The sequence below is a fragment of the Hippopotamus amphibius genome, chromosome 7, assembly GCF_030028045.1.
Source record: "Hippopotamus amphibius kiboko isolate mHipAmp2 chromosome 7, mHipAmp2.hap2, whole genome shotgun sequence".
In the NCBI taxonomy this organism is placed as follows: domain Eukaryota; kingdom Metazoa; phylum Chordata; class Mammalia; order Artiodactyla; family Hippopotamidae; genus Hippopotamus; species Hippopotamus amphibius.
In genome coordinates, this window is record NC_080192.1 from 78,663,406 (window position 1) to 78,677,668 (window position 14,263).

Genomic DNA, 14,263 nt, shown 5'->3' on the forward strand with positions numbered 1-14,263 from the left:
TCCCTTTTCTCGAAACTTAATTGGTTTTAATTCTTCACTTAACATATTTTAAGAATAAATATCCACTTTCAAAAGGAGGAAAGTGCTACCTTCAACAAAATAAAAGAGGGGCAAGATTTCACAGCTGCAAAAAAAGTTGGGAGTAACTAATTTCAGGACACAAATAACATTGTTGCTGTGCAAAAACCTGAATCTTAACATTTTTCCCCCTGAGATAAAAAAGGACCTTCACTTCTGTAAAGGATAACAAAACCTTAGGCGTGAGAATGAGGGTTTTGTTGTTGTCTTTTTTTAATTTCCGGTGACTTTTGTCAGACTGACTCTGAAAAATTTGACTGATGACAAGGCAAATGCATTTTGCTTTAGATATTAAGCCAAGAAGTTCAATTACATGGAGAACACTGTTACAGGAAAAGAATATGATCAAAAACGCTGCTGTGTCCAGAGTGTCAGGAAGACGTGACAAGAAAGATGGGGAAACCGGGAGAAACATCACGGTCCAGGGACCTACCTTCACCTTCCCTTTGACAAAACTGGCGATGTCGTCTTTATTATCAAAGACGGACAAGGTGTGGAGGAGATTCTGCTCCAGCCAGTCCCAGTGCTGGTTTATTTCTTCTAACGTGGCACCTGGGTGAGAACAGAAAAAGACACAGAGCTTAAGAGACAAAAGCAATTCCTAGAATACGAACTCACTTTCTAAACAGGAGTCCTGCATTTCTGTTATTAAAACAATCCTGTTTCTCACATCCCAGTTTGCCAGCTGCAAAGCAGGCACCCTCCACTGGGGCCCTGGTCCCCGTCCCCACAGCAATGGGGGTTGGGAACACCCATCCCTTGCCACACAGATGGGCCAGCTGACCAGCTGAGTCACCCCGGGACCTCTCTGTGGGCATCCTGCCAGCCCCACTAACGTGTGGAATTCTGACCACCTCCACTCAAGCGACAGAAACATCTATCATCATACAGATATTCCAGGGGAAACAAGCCCCAGGGTGACCGATTCTGAACACCCTCTCACAGAATTTTCCTCGTGAGAAGGGGGGTCCCTCAAAAGGGACCTCAGCCCAGGTTCACAGAGGGAAGACCTCTCGAGATGGCTCTGCCGGTGGCCTGAGGGCACTGCCTCGAGGACATCCCCCGGTTTGTCAGTCTGTACTTCGTATCTTTTACAACAGAATCCTTTAAAAACATATATAAATAGAGGTTTTCTTGTACACGTTAAAAGAAAACCACAGAAACATTAAATGGTATCTAGTAAGTTAACATCTTTCAAAGACATCTAAGAACACAATCAGCCTATTAGTGAAGCATGAAGCAACAGCGTTACCAAAAAGCTTGGATGTCCTAGTCACCATCATTTCCTAAGGAGCCTCCTAGTCCTCCCCGCTGGACGATGGACTCCTTGGCATGGGGATGGTGCCACCTCCTACTGACGTGGCACAGGTTTGATAAAGTCCATGACTTGAACCAAGCACGGTTCCTGGACAAGAAGAGGCGTGTATGCATCAGGTACGTCTAGCGTGGAAATAGGTAAACGCCGGGCTAGGAGGGCCAGGTTCCCCAAATGGGAAGCGGGAGATACTGTAACCTCAAAGTGAGGAAGAGCTAGCAGACCAGCAACAGTGCAGAATAACCTAGCCAATGTGAGAGCCCCGTACCACTTTCACAGAAGCCAGACATGCACTGTGCTACCCCTGACCCTTCTCTATTATTTGCAGCTTTCCTCTCCCCAGAAAGTAAACGTATGTGAGGACCTTTTAAATACCCCATGCATAAAAATGCCAGAGAACTCCTCCCCCCGCCCCCCCATCTGTGGATGTGGGGTGAGTACAGAGAACATCTGTACTAGGACTGTTGTTCTGACGGGCACTTTGGGAAGGAGTTAAAAAAAAAAGAATCTAAGAGAATATTCATGTGGAAAAATGAGAGGTTTTCTTGCTTTTTGGCTTTTTTTTTGGCTGTGTAGGGTCTTCACTGCTGCATGGGCTTTCTCTAGTTGTGGCGATTGGGGGCTACTCTTTGTTGCGGTGCTCAGGCTTCTCAGTGCGGTGGCTTCTCTTGTTGCAGAGCACTGGCTCTAGGCATGTGGGCTTCAGCAGTTGCAGCATACAGGCTCAGTAGTTGTGGTGCATGGGTTTAGTTGCTCCATGGCATGTGGGATCTTCCCATGGGACCAGGGATAGAACCCATGTCCCCTGCATTGGCAGGCAGAATCTTAACCGCTGTGCCACCAGGGAAGTCCCAAAATGAGAGTTTAAAACAATGGTATTTATTTCCCCGTATTCTCCAATTTTTAGGCATGGTATCCCCTAAGCAAAGTCCTTTGGTCATCACTAAAGCAGACTCCTTGTCCTTCTGCTAAAGGCACTAATTCCATGAAGGCGGCCCCACCCTCATGACTTCAACTGACCCTAATCACCTCCCAAAGGTCCCACCTCCAAACACCATCACACCTGGGGTGAGGGCTTCAACATTTGAATACGGGGAGGGAGGGGACACCACTCAGTCCATAACAACCAGTGACCCTGCCCAGCTCTCCATGAGTCCTACCCTTCTGTCTTGCTCTTTCAGGAACATAAACCCAAGAAGCAGTCCACTTGGGTAAAGTGGTCATGCTACTTCCCACCCATCTAGGAGGCCCCTGTGGTCTCAGGAAGCCCCTGGCCCATCAGGCTCCCGACTCCTCTTATGGGACCCAGACTGTCTGCCTGGCTCCTCACAGTCAGCACTGATGTAGCTGCACTGTGCATCTAATTTACCTGCCTCTGGCTTAACTGTCTTTGTCAGTGTCCTCGGGTGGCAGCCATGTAGTTGTCAGTCACCAGGAAACCCCATAAATCTCATGGGTCAGCAATGGTGTCTTTGCAGCAGGGTGACAGCACATCACACAATTCATCTCAAGAGAGTCTTTGGGCCACTGAAGCCATAAACTTGCACAGGTTCCTTGGGGTGGGCAGCTCTCTGCTCTTCCCTGGCACTTTAAGGTTTTCTCTCTCTAGATCTTTTTTTTTTTTTTTTAGTTTAACTTTTATTTTATATCAGAGCATAGTTGATTTACAATGTTGTGTTAGTTTCAGGTGTACAACCAAGTGATTCAGTTATACGTATACATATATCTATTCTTTTCCAGATTCTTTTCTCATATAGGTCATTATAGAGTATACAGCAGAGTTCCCTGTGCTGTACAGTAGATCCTTGTTGATTATCTGTCTTATAAACAGGAGTATGTATATGTTAATCTCAAACTCCTAATTTCTCCCTCCCCTCTCACAGATCTTTATCCTTTATTATCCATCATAATAAACCAACTGGTGAGAATATTTTTTTTTTAAAAAAGGGCAAGGAATACATGGAAAAAAGAGTATCTGTATTGGCCTTCAATCTTTTGCCATATGTTTTCATATACTAATTTATAAAAAACAAACAAACTTGGAGGACTGAGGAGGAACAGAGAGGGGACAGAACTCTGTGACCTTTCTGTTCCAGGAGTGGCCTCACTGATGTAAAATGAAGGCTGCGTGAGGAAAGGGCAGCATAGACACTTCTCCAAGGTCACGCATATCAAGTGAAAGGCAAACCAGGGTGTGAACTCATTCTTCACAACCTTGAAGTGCCCTGGGGTCCTCCCACAAGAAGCTGCATTTCAATTCTCAAGTAACACTTACATAATCCTCCGGTCCAGTACCTCCTAGGTCTTGACACTAAAAAGGCTACCTTGTGCTTGCACAGAGAGCACAGCACTCTCTCTGCCATTCCATTTTGCTGAGTGCATCTTCCTGGATGACATGAGACAGCTTTTCATTGATCCTGTTCCTAAGCTCATAGGGCCAACAGTTACCTGTGAAACCAAGCGTGCCCTCCACCTGCTAACGACAGACGCCGTGAATAAAATTCCAACTGAGCCCCAACACAGTATATCATGTGGAATTAAGACTGAGGCCGGGACTTCCCTGGTCCAGTGGTTAAGACTCCACGCTTCCACTGCAGAGGGTGCAGGTTCGATCCCTGGTCGGGGAACTAGAACCCACATGCCGCATGGTGTGGCCAAAAAATAATTTTTAAAAAATTTAAAAAAAAAAAAAGACTTAAAACCATGTCATCAAAAAACTAGACTTTTTTAACCTTAAAGAAAAAAAAAATTTATCTCCTGGGGAAGAGCCTTAAAATAGGGGGAAATCATTCTAGAACAAAACTAAGCTCACACCTTGAGAGAGAAAATTGACACACCTGTAAAATCGACCACTGAGCTGCAGTTGGGGAGGCGGTAATGAACACCATCACCCTGTCCTGAATCTGACACAGCCATGGGCCTCTCCCAGCAAAGACAATCACCGTGATGGAACACTCCCACCCGACTGTCTTCTACTTCCTATGAAAGTTGCCAAATGGCAGGGAAATTTTCCGAACTATAATTTCCTCTGCAGGGAAGTCTTATGATGGGCTTGAAAATACCGTAAATCAGTACAAGCCGACTGCACACCCGTGACCTCAAAGGACTAAGAAGCAAAGTCATTTAACACACATCACACATTGAAGCTCTGAACCCATTCTGAACCCACATGACAGTCATGTTTTTCAGCTACATGAAAGTAGCCCATCAGCAAACGGCTGTTTTTTAAAAATGAAATAGAAAAGAGAATACCTGCCACTTTATAAGGGCAACGACTGACTTGTGAAATACCTGTTAGAGTCATGCACGCACACTTACATATATTTCTGTCTCTGGGTCATGGTCACAGCCAAAAAAAGTTTGAAAGCCACCACATTACAGACATATACGTGGCGAAAAATATAAAGAGGAGAAAATAAGAAAGTGAGAATTTGTCATCCACTGAAGGGGCAGAATGATAGAAAGGCTACACCTTGATTCAACATTATAGCAATACTCCTCCCGCTTCTGCTTCAGGCCTTCCAAAGCTAAGATGGAGAAGAACTGTTGTTATGACCGGAGCTGGGTCCCCCCTGCAAATTCACATGATGAAGCCCTAACCCCCAACATGACCACAGTTGAAGATTAGGGCCTTTAAGGAAGTAACTAAGGTTAAATTAGGTCATAAGGGCGGGGGTCCTTGTAAGGACTCATGTCCCCATGAGAAGAGGAAGAGACACCAGGGGGGCACCAAGTGAGGATCCAGCAACACGGTGGCCATCTACGTGCCAAGGAGAGAGGCCTCAGGGGAAACCAGCCCTGCTGGCACCTTGATCTTGGACTTCCAGACTCCAGAAGTATGAGAAAATAAATTTCTGTTGTTTCAGCCATCCAGTCTGTGGTATTTTGTTAAGGCACTAGTAGCAGGTTAATACAGCCTTCTAAAACCAAAATGTAGAGGAGTACTGTGGATTGTAACACAAGTCAAACTAGCAAAATTACATATCCTTTGTTTCATTCAGGCCCCTAATTTTACACAAAGACTTTTCTCTTTTCTAAGAAAATTCAAGTTCAGTGGCTCTTACACATTACCCACACAAGAAGTCAAAACTCAGATTTGTAAATATCCATGCAAAACTAAAATACAGTATTAGAAACATGAATTATGACCACAAAACAAATCACATTGATGGATTTATAAATAACCAGCTTGATGGTCTAAGAAGGAACTGCCAGAGGTGCAGACACAGGACATTTTCTGAAGGCCTAACATGACCCAGGCATTTTGTTAGGTATGTTGTACACTTAACCTTGCTTATCTTCATAAAAAGCATCACAAGATAGGTGTTGTTATTTCCACCTACTAGGTGAGAACTCTAAAGCACAGACAAGAGCCAAGCTCGGGGCCCGCTCTCCTGGCCCGCTCTCCTGGCCTGCTCTCCTGGCCCTGTCTGTAACACACGGTGGACACAGGAGCCTGGGGAGAAGGGTGGGGTGGGGGGCAGCTCCCGGCAGCTGAGTCACTTTGAAACTCACCGGCGGTATTTACGTTCTTAGCTTTTCCCCAGAGGTATTTTCAGGAAGTAAGACAAGCATCTAATCGTCTATATTTACAGCATCTGCACAAACACAGTCATAAGTAACTTGACCCCAGCTTCAGTTTTCAAGAGCAACTGTTTCTCTCTGCATAGTAAATATCCAATTGAATTCAGTATCTTCTCAGCTACCCAGATCCTACTTCACAGGGAAATGGGAATTGCATGTGCCTCCTTCAGATCTCTTCCTTTGCCATAGTTAACATTTCTCTACTGTTCAAATACTAAAAATCTTCTAAGTGCCTGGACTAAAAGCCACACAGACCACAAAGGGACTAACTAACAGTGGAACAGTCAAGACAGGGTCATTCCTAAATTCCACTCAACACTCATCCTACACTCATGCCTACAGAAACTCTGAGGCAAAGAATCTAGTAAAAATTACGAATGACAGCAGAAAGGGTTGGACCGAAGCTTTAATTTTCAGAAATCTCACATTCTTAAAGTGGATACTCTAACATCTAATCTATATTGTCTGAAGCAGTATCTTTATACGAACATGTAAAAAGTTCAATATCAACATCACATCATCAAGCCTTTTTTTTTAAACCTGTGTATACGTCTCACTACGTAGTCTAAGAAAATAAGTTTTAAGCCTTTCTTTTTACAGAATTTATCCTTTTTTGCCTTCAAATTAGAATGAGTCCCTAAAATTATTTGCAATAAGTGAAAAACAAACTCAACGTCCTTGCCACTGAAAGTAAAACCGATTTTTAATTTATAATTGAAACAGTCATTAAAATGTCCCTGTACTGGTACCATTAGAAACACTTCTCAGAAATAGAAGCAGGGATAGTAGCAGAGATGTAGGAAATTTTGACCTATATAAACAAAAATCAATCACTAGAAATAGAACCAGAAATGACACAGATAAAAGAATCAGTAGACAGAAACATACGACAGCTGTTATAAATATACTCCATGTATTCAAAAAGTAGAGGAAAGCATGAGGATGCTGAGGAACTAAATGGAAGACATTAAAAATATCCAAATCAAACTCTTAGGGATGAAAAACAGTCTCTGAAATCAGAAATATATTGATGAGATTAAAAGTAAGTTGGACATTGCAGAAAAAAGGATACTTGATAGCAATAAAAACTCTGGAATCAAAGACAGAAGGAAAAGGATGAACAAAACAGAAAGGATAAAGCATCAGTGAACTGTGGGACAATGACAAGCAGCCTAAAATCTGTGTAACTGAGGTCCCAGGAAAAGGGGGGAATGGGGACCACAGAACAGGGGGAAAAAAAAACCTTTTTTAAAATACATGTGCTGCCAAAGCAAGCACAGAAAAAAAATTTTTGAAGAAATAATGGTTGAAATTTTTTTTGTTTGATGAACACTATAAACACACAGATTCAAGATTCTCAACAAACCCCAAGTAGAAAAATCATTAAAGCAAACTGCAGAAATGCACATCATAAACAAACCAGTGAAAGCCAGTGATAAAGACGGAAAAAAACACAATATTTACAGAGGAACAGAGAATGATAGTAGACTTCCTATCAGAAACAATGCAAGCCAGAAGACATGCAACAGCAGCTTTAAAGTACTGAAAGAAAAAAATTAATTTACAAGTAATTGAAGAAAACATGAGTGGATTCCTAAGTAACTTAGGAATGAGAAAACCTTCTAACCATAACTCAAAATCACAAAGTATAAAAGAAAGGAGTTCTAAATCCCACTTCATGACAAACTGGGGAAGACTTTGTAATTTCATATCTCAAATAAAGGGCTATAATTCCTAATATACAAACAGCACCTAAAAATTGAGGAGGAAAAAAAGAACCACCCAATAAAAACTAGGTAAATGATAGGAATAAAGAGTTTCTGAAAATGGCCCTTGAACATGAAAGATGTTAAATTTCCTCATAACAAAAAGAATGCAAATTAAAACTATGGGGAAACACCATCTCCTACCTATCAGGTTGGCAGAAATCCTAACATTTGACAATAGATCTGATGACAAGTCTGGGAAAACAGGCACTTCCATCCATTGCTGATTGGAATTTTAAAAAATAAGGCAACCCCAATGGAAAGAATGGAATTTAATAATACCTAATTGACCCTTTGATGCAACAATGCCACTTCTAGGAATCTACCAGGTTATTCACTGGGGCATTATTTGTCAAGGTAAAGTTTGCAAACAACGGAAATATCCATCAGTAGAGAACAGGTTAAATAAACTATGGTACTCCTAGGCAATGAAAGACAAAAACAAAGGATCAGGAGAAAGAAAAACAGGAGGAGGAAGAGGAGGAGGAAGATCTCTACTCTCTGATGTGGAATGAATTCCAGGATACGTTGATAAGTAAAAAAGGCAAGGCATAGAACAGAACGTATGTGACTTTTGTGAAAAAGAAAGTGGTGGAGAGGGGGAAGGATGGCTTCTCCACAATATTTTTTTTTATAAATTTGTTTTATAAATACATTTTTGTTTTATAAATTTATAGATTTTATAAATTTGATTAACCATGAAAGTGTTTTGCATTTTTAATTGAGTTAATAAGGGAAAAAATATAATCCTTAACAATTAAAAATTAAGTTATTAGGTTATTAAAATAATTACCAACATAATTACAAAGAGGAAATAACTGTTTTAAACAGTATTTTGACTATACATCCATAGTTAAATATATTCTAAGACCAAAGAGAGCTGCAAAATCGTTGCTTTCTTTCACTACTCTTATTCTTTCTTTACATCATTTTTTTAAAATCTTTTGGCCACTCCCCATGGCATGTGGGATCTTAGTTCCTTGAACAGGGATGGAACCTGTGCCCCTTGCATTGTAAATCTTAACCACTGGACCACCAGGGAAGTCCACTACTCTTATTCTTAATAGAGGTATTGATATTATTTAGAGACAATATGTGTGTGTGCATGTATAATAGAGAACAATTACATGAGTATTGTTAGAAACCAAGATTGTCAGTGAATAAGATAAACAAATATAAAGTCCAAGTTATAACTGTAGTTTTACAGCTGAATCAGAAAGCTAAGCCTGAACTCATGATTTATTTTCCTTTTTCATACCTCTTTTTTCTTTTCTTTTACACAGTTCTTGGTTCATACCTATTTGCAGAGCCTTCAAAGCAATGACAACCCAGTAACAGTGAGCAACCCCACACCCCAGACTGTGGTCCCTAAATACCATTCCCCACCCAAAGGAACCAGAGCTACTTGGAAGAACGGCTGATTCCAGGCAGGAGGCAAAGAAGGCACAAGATGAGCACTGAACATCCTATTGGCAGAGAACAAGGAATCACTCGAAGATGAACAGGAGTGAGACAAAGTCAGAGAAGGCACAGGAAGGGGTTTTCATGGGCAGCACGTGGCACAATTAGAGTATCAAAGAGGACAGCAACCAACTGAAACACATGGAACGTATAAAAACCCAGGGCTTACAGTGTTCACTGCACAATCTTTTCAACTTTTCTGCATGTTTAAAAATGTTCATAATAAAACGTCGGCAGTCGGGAACACAACTTTAAAATGATACTAAGGGGAGGGAAGGAGGAAAAGAGAAAAGAAAGCTAAAACAAGACCCCTTGTTTAGGGGTCTTGTCACCACTGCAGACAACCAGGGCACGAGCTACTTACACAAACAACAGGCAACTAAAGGACAAAAGCAAATATTCTCCCCCTCCCTTTCCTAAGGTTCTCAGGGTGACCAGATGGCTCTAGGTGACGAGGTAAAGTTCTTTACTGACAAGCTTAAAATGACAGCTGTGAGGGTACTGATTAAATTAGAAAATCACCACTTTTCAGTATGAAGAGAAAAAGTATTCAGGCAATGATCGTAATGGCTAAAACCACTTGATGAAAGGTTGATGGGGAAGAATGCAATGGAAGCTGTCACCTGAGCTCATCAACTAATCTAAGCATCACTAAGAGTCACACACCAGAGGATACATGCCCCACGCAGGATGCAGAACAACCACCTGTTCAATATTCTTCTTCTTCTTTACAAACCTGGATTCAACTGAAGCTTTGTAATTACCGTCCAGTTGTTTTTTTTAACTTATTCATTTATTGGCTGCGTTGGGTATTTGTTGCTGAGTGCGGGCTTTCTCTAGTAGCGGCGAGCGGGGGCTACTTTTTGCTGTGGTGCTCGGGCTTCTCAGTGCAGTGGCTTTTCTTGCTGTAAAGCACAGGCTCTAGGCGCATGGGCTTCAGTAGTTGTGGCTCAAGGGCTGTAGAGCGCAGGCTCAGTAGCTGTGGCGCATGGGGCTTAGTTGCTCCGCAGCATGTGGGATCTTCCTAGACGAGGGCTTGAACCTGTGTCCCCTGCATTGGCAGGTGGATTCTTAACTACTGCGCTACCAGAGAAGTCCTACCGCCCAGTTTTTTAGGAAATATGCAGGACCAAGAAATGGGTGAGGTGATACCTTGAGGAAGGAAACAGACAAATGTACCAGCAGGACATTCTGAATAAAAACTGACCCAATTTCTTCACCAAGCCAATGACCTGGGGGAAAACAGTGGGGTGGGGGTAGAAGAGTGGAGGCTTTCTGGACTAAAAAAGACGTAAGACACACAACAATCAAATGAGCGATGTGGTTCTGGTTGAACTCGGATGAGAACCACCAGATCCGTGAAGGACCTTGAAGCAGCCAGAAGCCCACGTCTGCACCAAGTGCAAGTGACACCAAGGAGTCTGGTTACCTCCATCAGTTTAATGATGCCACTGCAGTGACAATGAATGGCCCTAGATTCAGAGATGTTCACTAAAATACGTATGGATGAAACATCACAATTTCTAGGATTTGCTTTAAAATACAACAAAGGGGGCAAAAAAAAGTCTCAGAGTAAGAGATAAAGCGAGGTGCGCAAAACCTTGATCCTGACGTACCTGCATAAGGAGCCTGGAGGGCTTCACTACACCGTCCTCACTACTTTGGGGTGTTTGAAAATCTTCATAGTGAAAATTTTACAAAAACGTTCATAACGGAAAAGGCGTGGCAGAATACTTAAATAGACATTTCTCCAAAGAAGACATACAGATGGCCAGGAGGCACATGAAAAGCTGCTCAACATCACTCATTATTAGAGAAATGCAAATCAAAACGACAATGAGGTACCACCTCACACTGGTCAGAATGGCCATCATTGAAAAGTCTACAAATAACAAATGCTGGAGAGGGTGTGGAGAAAAGGGAACCCTCCTACACTGTTGGTGGGAATGTAAACTGGTGCAGCCACTATGGAAAACAGTATGGAGATTCCTTAGAAAACTAAAAATAGAGCTACCAGGGACTTCCCTGGTGGTCCAGTGGCTGAAAATCCACCTTCCAATGCAAGGGATGCAGGTTCGATCCCTGGCTGGGGAACTAAGATCCCACATGCTGTGGGGCAACTAAACTTGTGCGCCACAACTACTAAGCCTGTGTGCTCTGCAGCCTGCACACCACAACTAGAGAAGCCCACACATGCTGCAATGAAGGGCTCACACACTGCAAGGAACACCCAACACAGCCAGAATAGAATAGAATAGGGTGGGGTGGGGTGGGGTGGGGTAGGGTAGGGTAGGGTAGGGTAGGGTAGAGTAGAGTAGAAAAAATAAAATAAAATAAAATAAAATAAAATAAAAATAGAGCTACCATATGATCTAGCAATCCCACTCCTAGGCATATACCTGGAAAAGACAAAAACTCTAATTTGAAAAGATACATGCACCCAATGTTCATAGCAGCACTAGTTATAACAGCTAAGACATGGAAACAATCTAAATGTCCATCTACAGAGGAGTGGATAAAGAAGATGTGGTACGTATATACAATAGACTACTACTCGGCCATAAAAAAGAATGAAATAATGCCATTTGCAGCAACATGGATGGACCTAGAGATGATCAGACTAAGTGAAGTAAAATAAGTCAGAGAAAGACAAATATCACGTTATCAACTACATGTGAAATCTCAAAAAAAAAGATACAAAGGAACTCATTTACAAAACAGAAACAGACTCACAGACACAGAAAACAAATTTATGGTTACCAAAGGGGAAAGGGTGGGGGAATAAATTAGGAATCTGGGATTAGCAGATACACACTACGACATATAAAATAGATAAACAAGGACCTACTGTATAGCACAGGGAACTACATTCAATATCTTGTAATAATCTATCATGGAAAAGAATCTGAAAAAGAATATACATATATCTATAACTGAATTGCTATGCCGTACATCTGAATCATTATAAGTTAACTATACTTCAATTTTTTTTTAAAGACATAAACCTTGATAATTAACCTCTACGTATGTGAATATTTTGTAAAATCAGAAGTGAAAGCAAGATAAGAAAATGAGGCAGAGAATTTCACACTCCCTAAATTTCCTCGTTTTTGAAATGCAGATCACTCCCCAGCCCCGGGCCCTCAGGTTCTAGCAGATGTCAGAGAAGTGAGCCCTTGGTGACGGTGACAGCTTCAGTCACGTGACCTGGGGATGAGGACACACCCAGACGCATAAGTCCAGTGAGGAAGGAGTACTCTGGACACCAGGTGAGTCAGGACACATCTGCTCTGAGGCTCCGCCTTCTCCAATGATCATTAAGGAGTCAGTTAATAAAAAGTCATTCACCAAAGTCAGCGTATGTTGAAACACAGGTGCCTCAGTCACTCTCATCTACTAAAATGGAAGGGATGGAACTGAATGTCTGCTGAGATCCCCTCCAGATGGTTTCTTCTGTCAAAGAAGCCACACTCTGTGCAGAAGGTAGGCAAACGGTAAGATACTAGAAAAAAGTTTGATTCCCAGCTTAAAAACTTATTTTTTGTTTACATCATATTTATTCTAAAGTCTATCAAATAAAAAAAATCAGAATTTTAAGGTAAGCAGAGACTGTACAACAGGATTATTGCAAGAGGGAGAAAAGGGCTATTTTTTTCCTCCTAGTTTTATTGAGATATAATTGACATACAGCCCTGTATAAGCTTAAGGTGCACAGCATAATGATTTGACTTACATCATGAAATTATCACAATGAGTTTAGAGGACATCCATCATCTCATATAGACACAAAATTAAAAAAAATTAAAAAAAATTTTTTTCCTTATAATGAGAACTCTGAGGATTTACTGTCTTAAAAGCTTTCATATATTTATATATATTTCATGTATTATTATATATGATAATATATTTCATATATATTATCATATATAACATACAGCAGTGTTAATTATATTTATCATGTAGTACATTACATGTCTAGTACTTATTTATCTTATAACTGGAAGTTTGTACCTTTTGACCATTCATCCAATTCCTCTCCCCCTCGCCCCTGCCCCCACCTCTGGTGACCACAAATCTGATCTTTTTCTACAAGCTTATTTGCTTTTGAAGAATAGTTGACCTACAACACTATGCTAGTTCCTGTCACACAACACAGTGATTTGCGATTTCTGTACATTTCAGAAAAGGGACTACTGCCAACAAAGAGAACTCAGACCATGGGATCTCCAACAATCCCCCCAGCTTAAAAGCATTTTACAAAAATGACTTTTGAGCTCCAAACTCACTAAGTCTAAAAGTTAGACTCAGCACTTGCCCACTTTTTAGTAACTTATGAGCACCATCCACAATGGAAGAACATCTTCAGTGAGTTTAATTATTCGAGCATAAGCGAAATTACTTAACTGGAAACAGTAAAAGCCTGGTGATGGAAACTTCCTAACAGAAGAGAAATGTCCACCATGGTCCCCCTCGGTCACTGCCAAGTGTAAATCCATGTGGAAAATACCAGCCAGTGTTGTTCTCAGGAATCCCAAGCAACCAAAAACAAGTGTGACCACTCATACTGAGTGACCCCAGGAGACGCACACAAAAAAGTTCTAACTTTCCTCCTGCAGGGTTGCCTCCCAGACTTTCCTTGAAGTACACAGCAAGTTCTGTTCTTGAAAAAGGATCTTGCTGGCACTTCCTTTGCTGCCCTGGCACAAAGGTCACCCAGACACTAACCTGATCCACCCTGGAACATTTCCTCCTGTAATAAAACTCTCTCTCCAAAGACAAAGCAAACAGCGATGCAGAAGACAAGAAACTAAAACGCCAGCCACGGTCAAGGGCAGAGATAAGAGACAACAGAGCAGAAAGAACACTAACAGAATGTTCTGTAAGAACCTGTGCCTGGGCCACCCGGGAGGTCCCCCCGACTCAAGATGCAGCCCTGGCAAGTCACAGGGAAACTCTATGTTGCTTCTTCCCTTTCCAGGGCCAATAATTAATTACACGTTGCTGAGAGGCTCAAAGGAGGAAAAGTATGGGGAAGGAAAGGATTTTTTAAACTGGAAAG

General features: G+C 41.7%; 1 protein-coding gene across 5 annotated transcripts in view; it reads right to left on the bottom strand.

Moving 5' to 3' along the window:
* The window catches only part of TBC1D8 (TBC1 domain family member 8), a 121,568-nt gene that overhangs the window by 48,370 nt on the left and 58,935 nt on the right, over positions 1-14,263 (bottom strand). For all 5 annotated transcript variants that reach the window (XR_009054601.1, XM_057740933.1, XM_057740932.1 and 2 more), the window contains one exon: positions 512-630. Coding sequence is in view for 4 of the 5 variants with exons in the window: in XM_057740933.1 (XP_057596916.1) it covers positions 512-630 (119 nt within the window). In the remaining variant the exon portion in view is untranslated. The remainder of the gene's footprint in view (positions 1-511; positions 631-14,263) is intronic.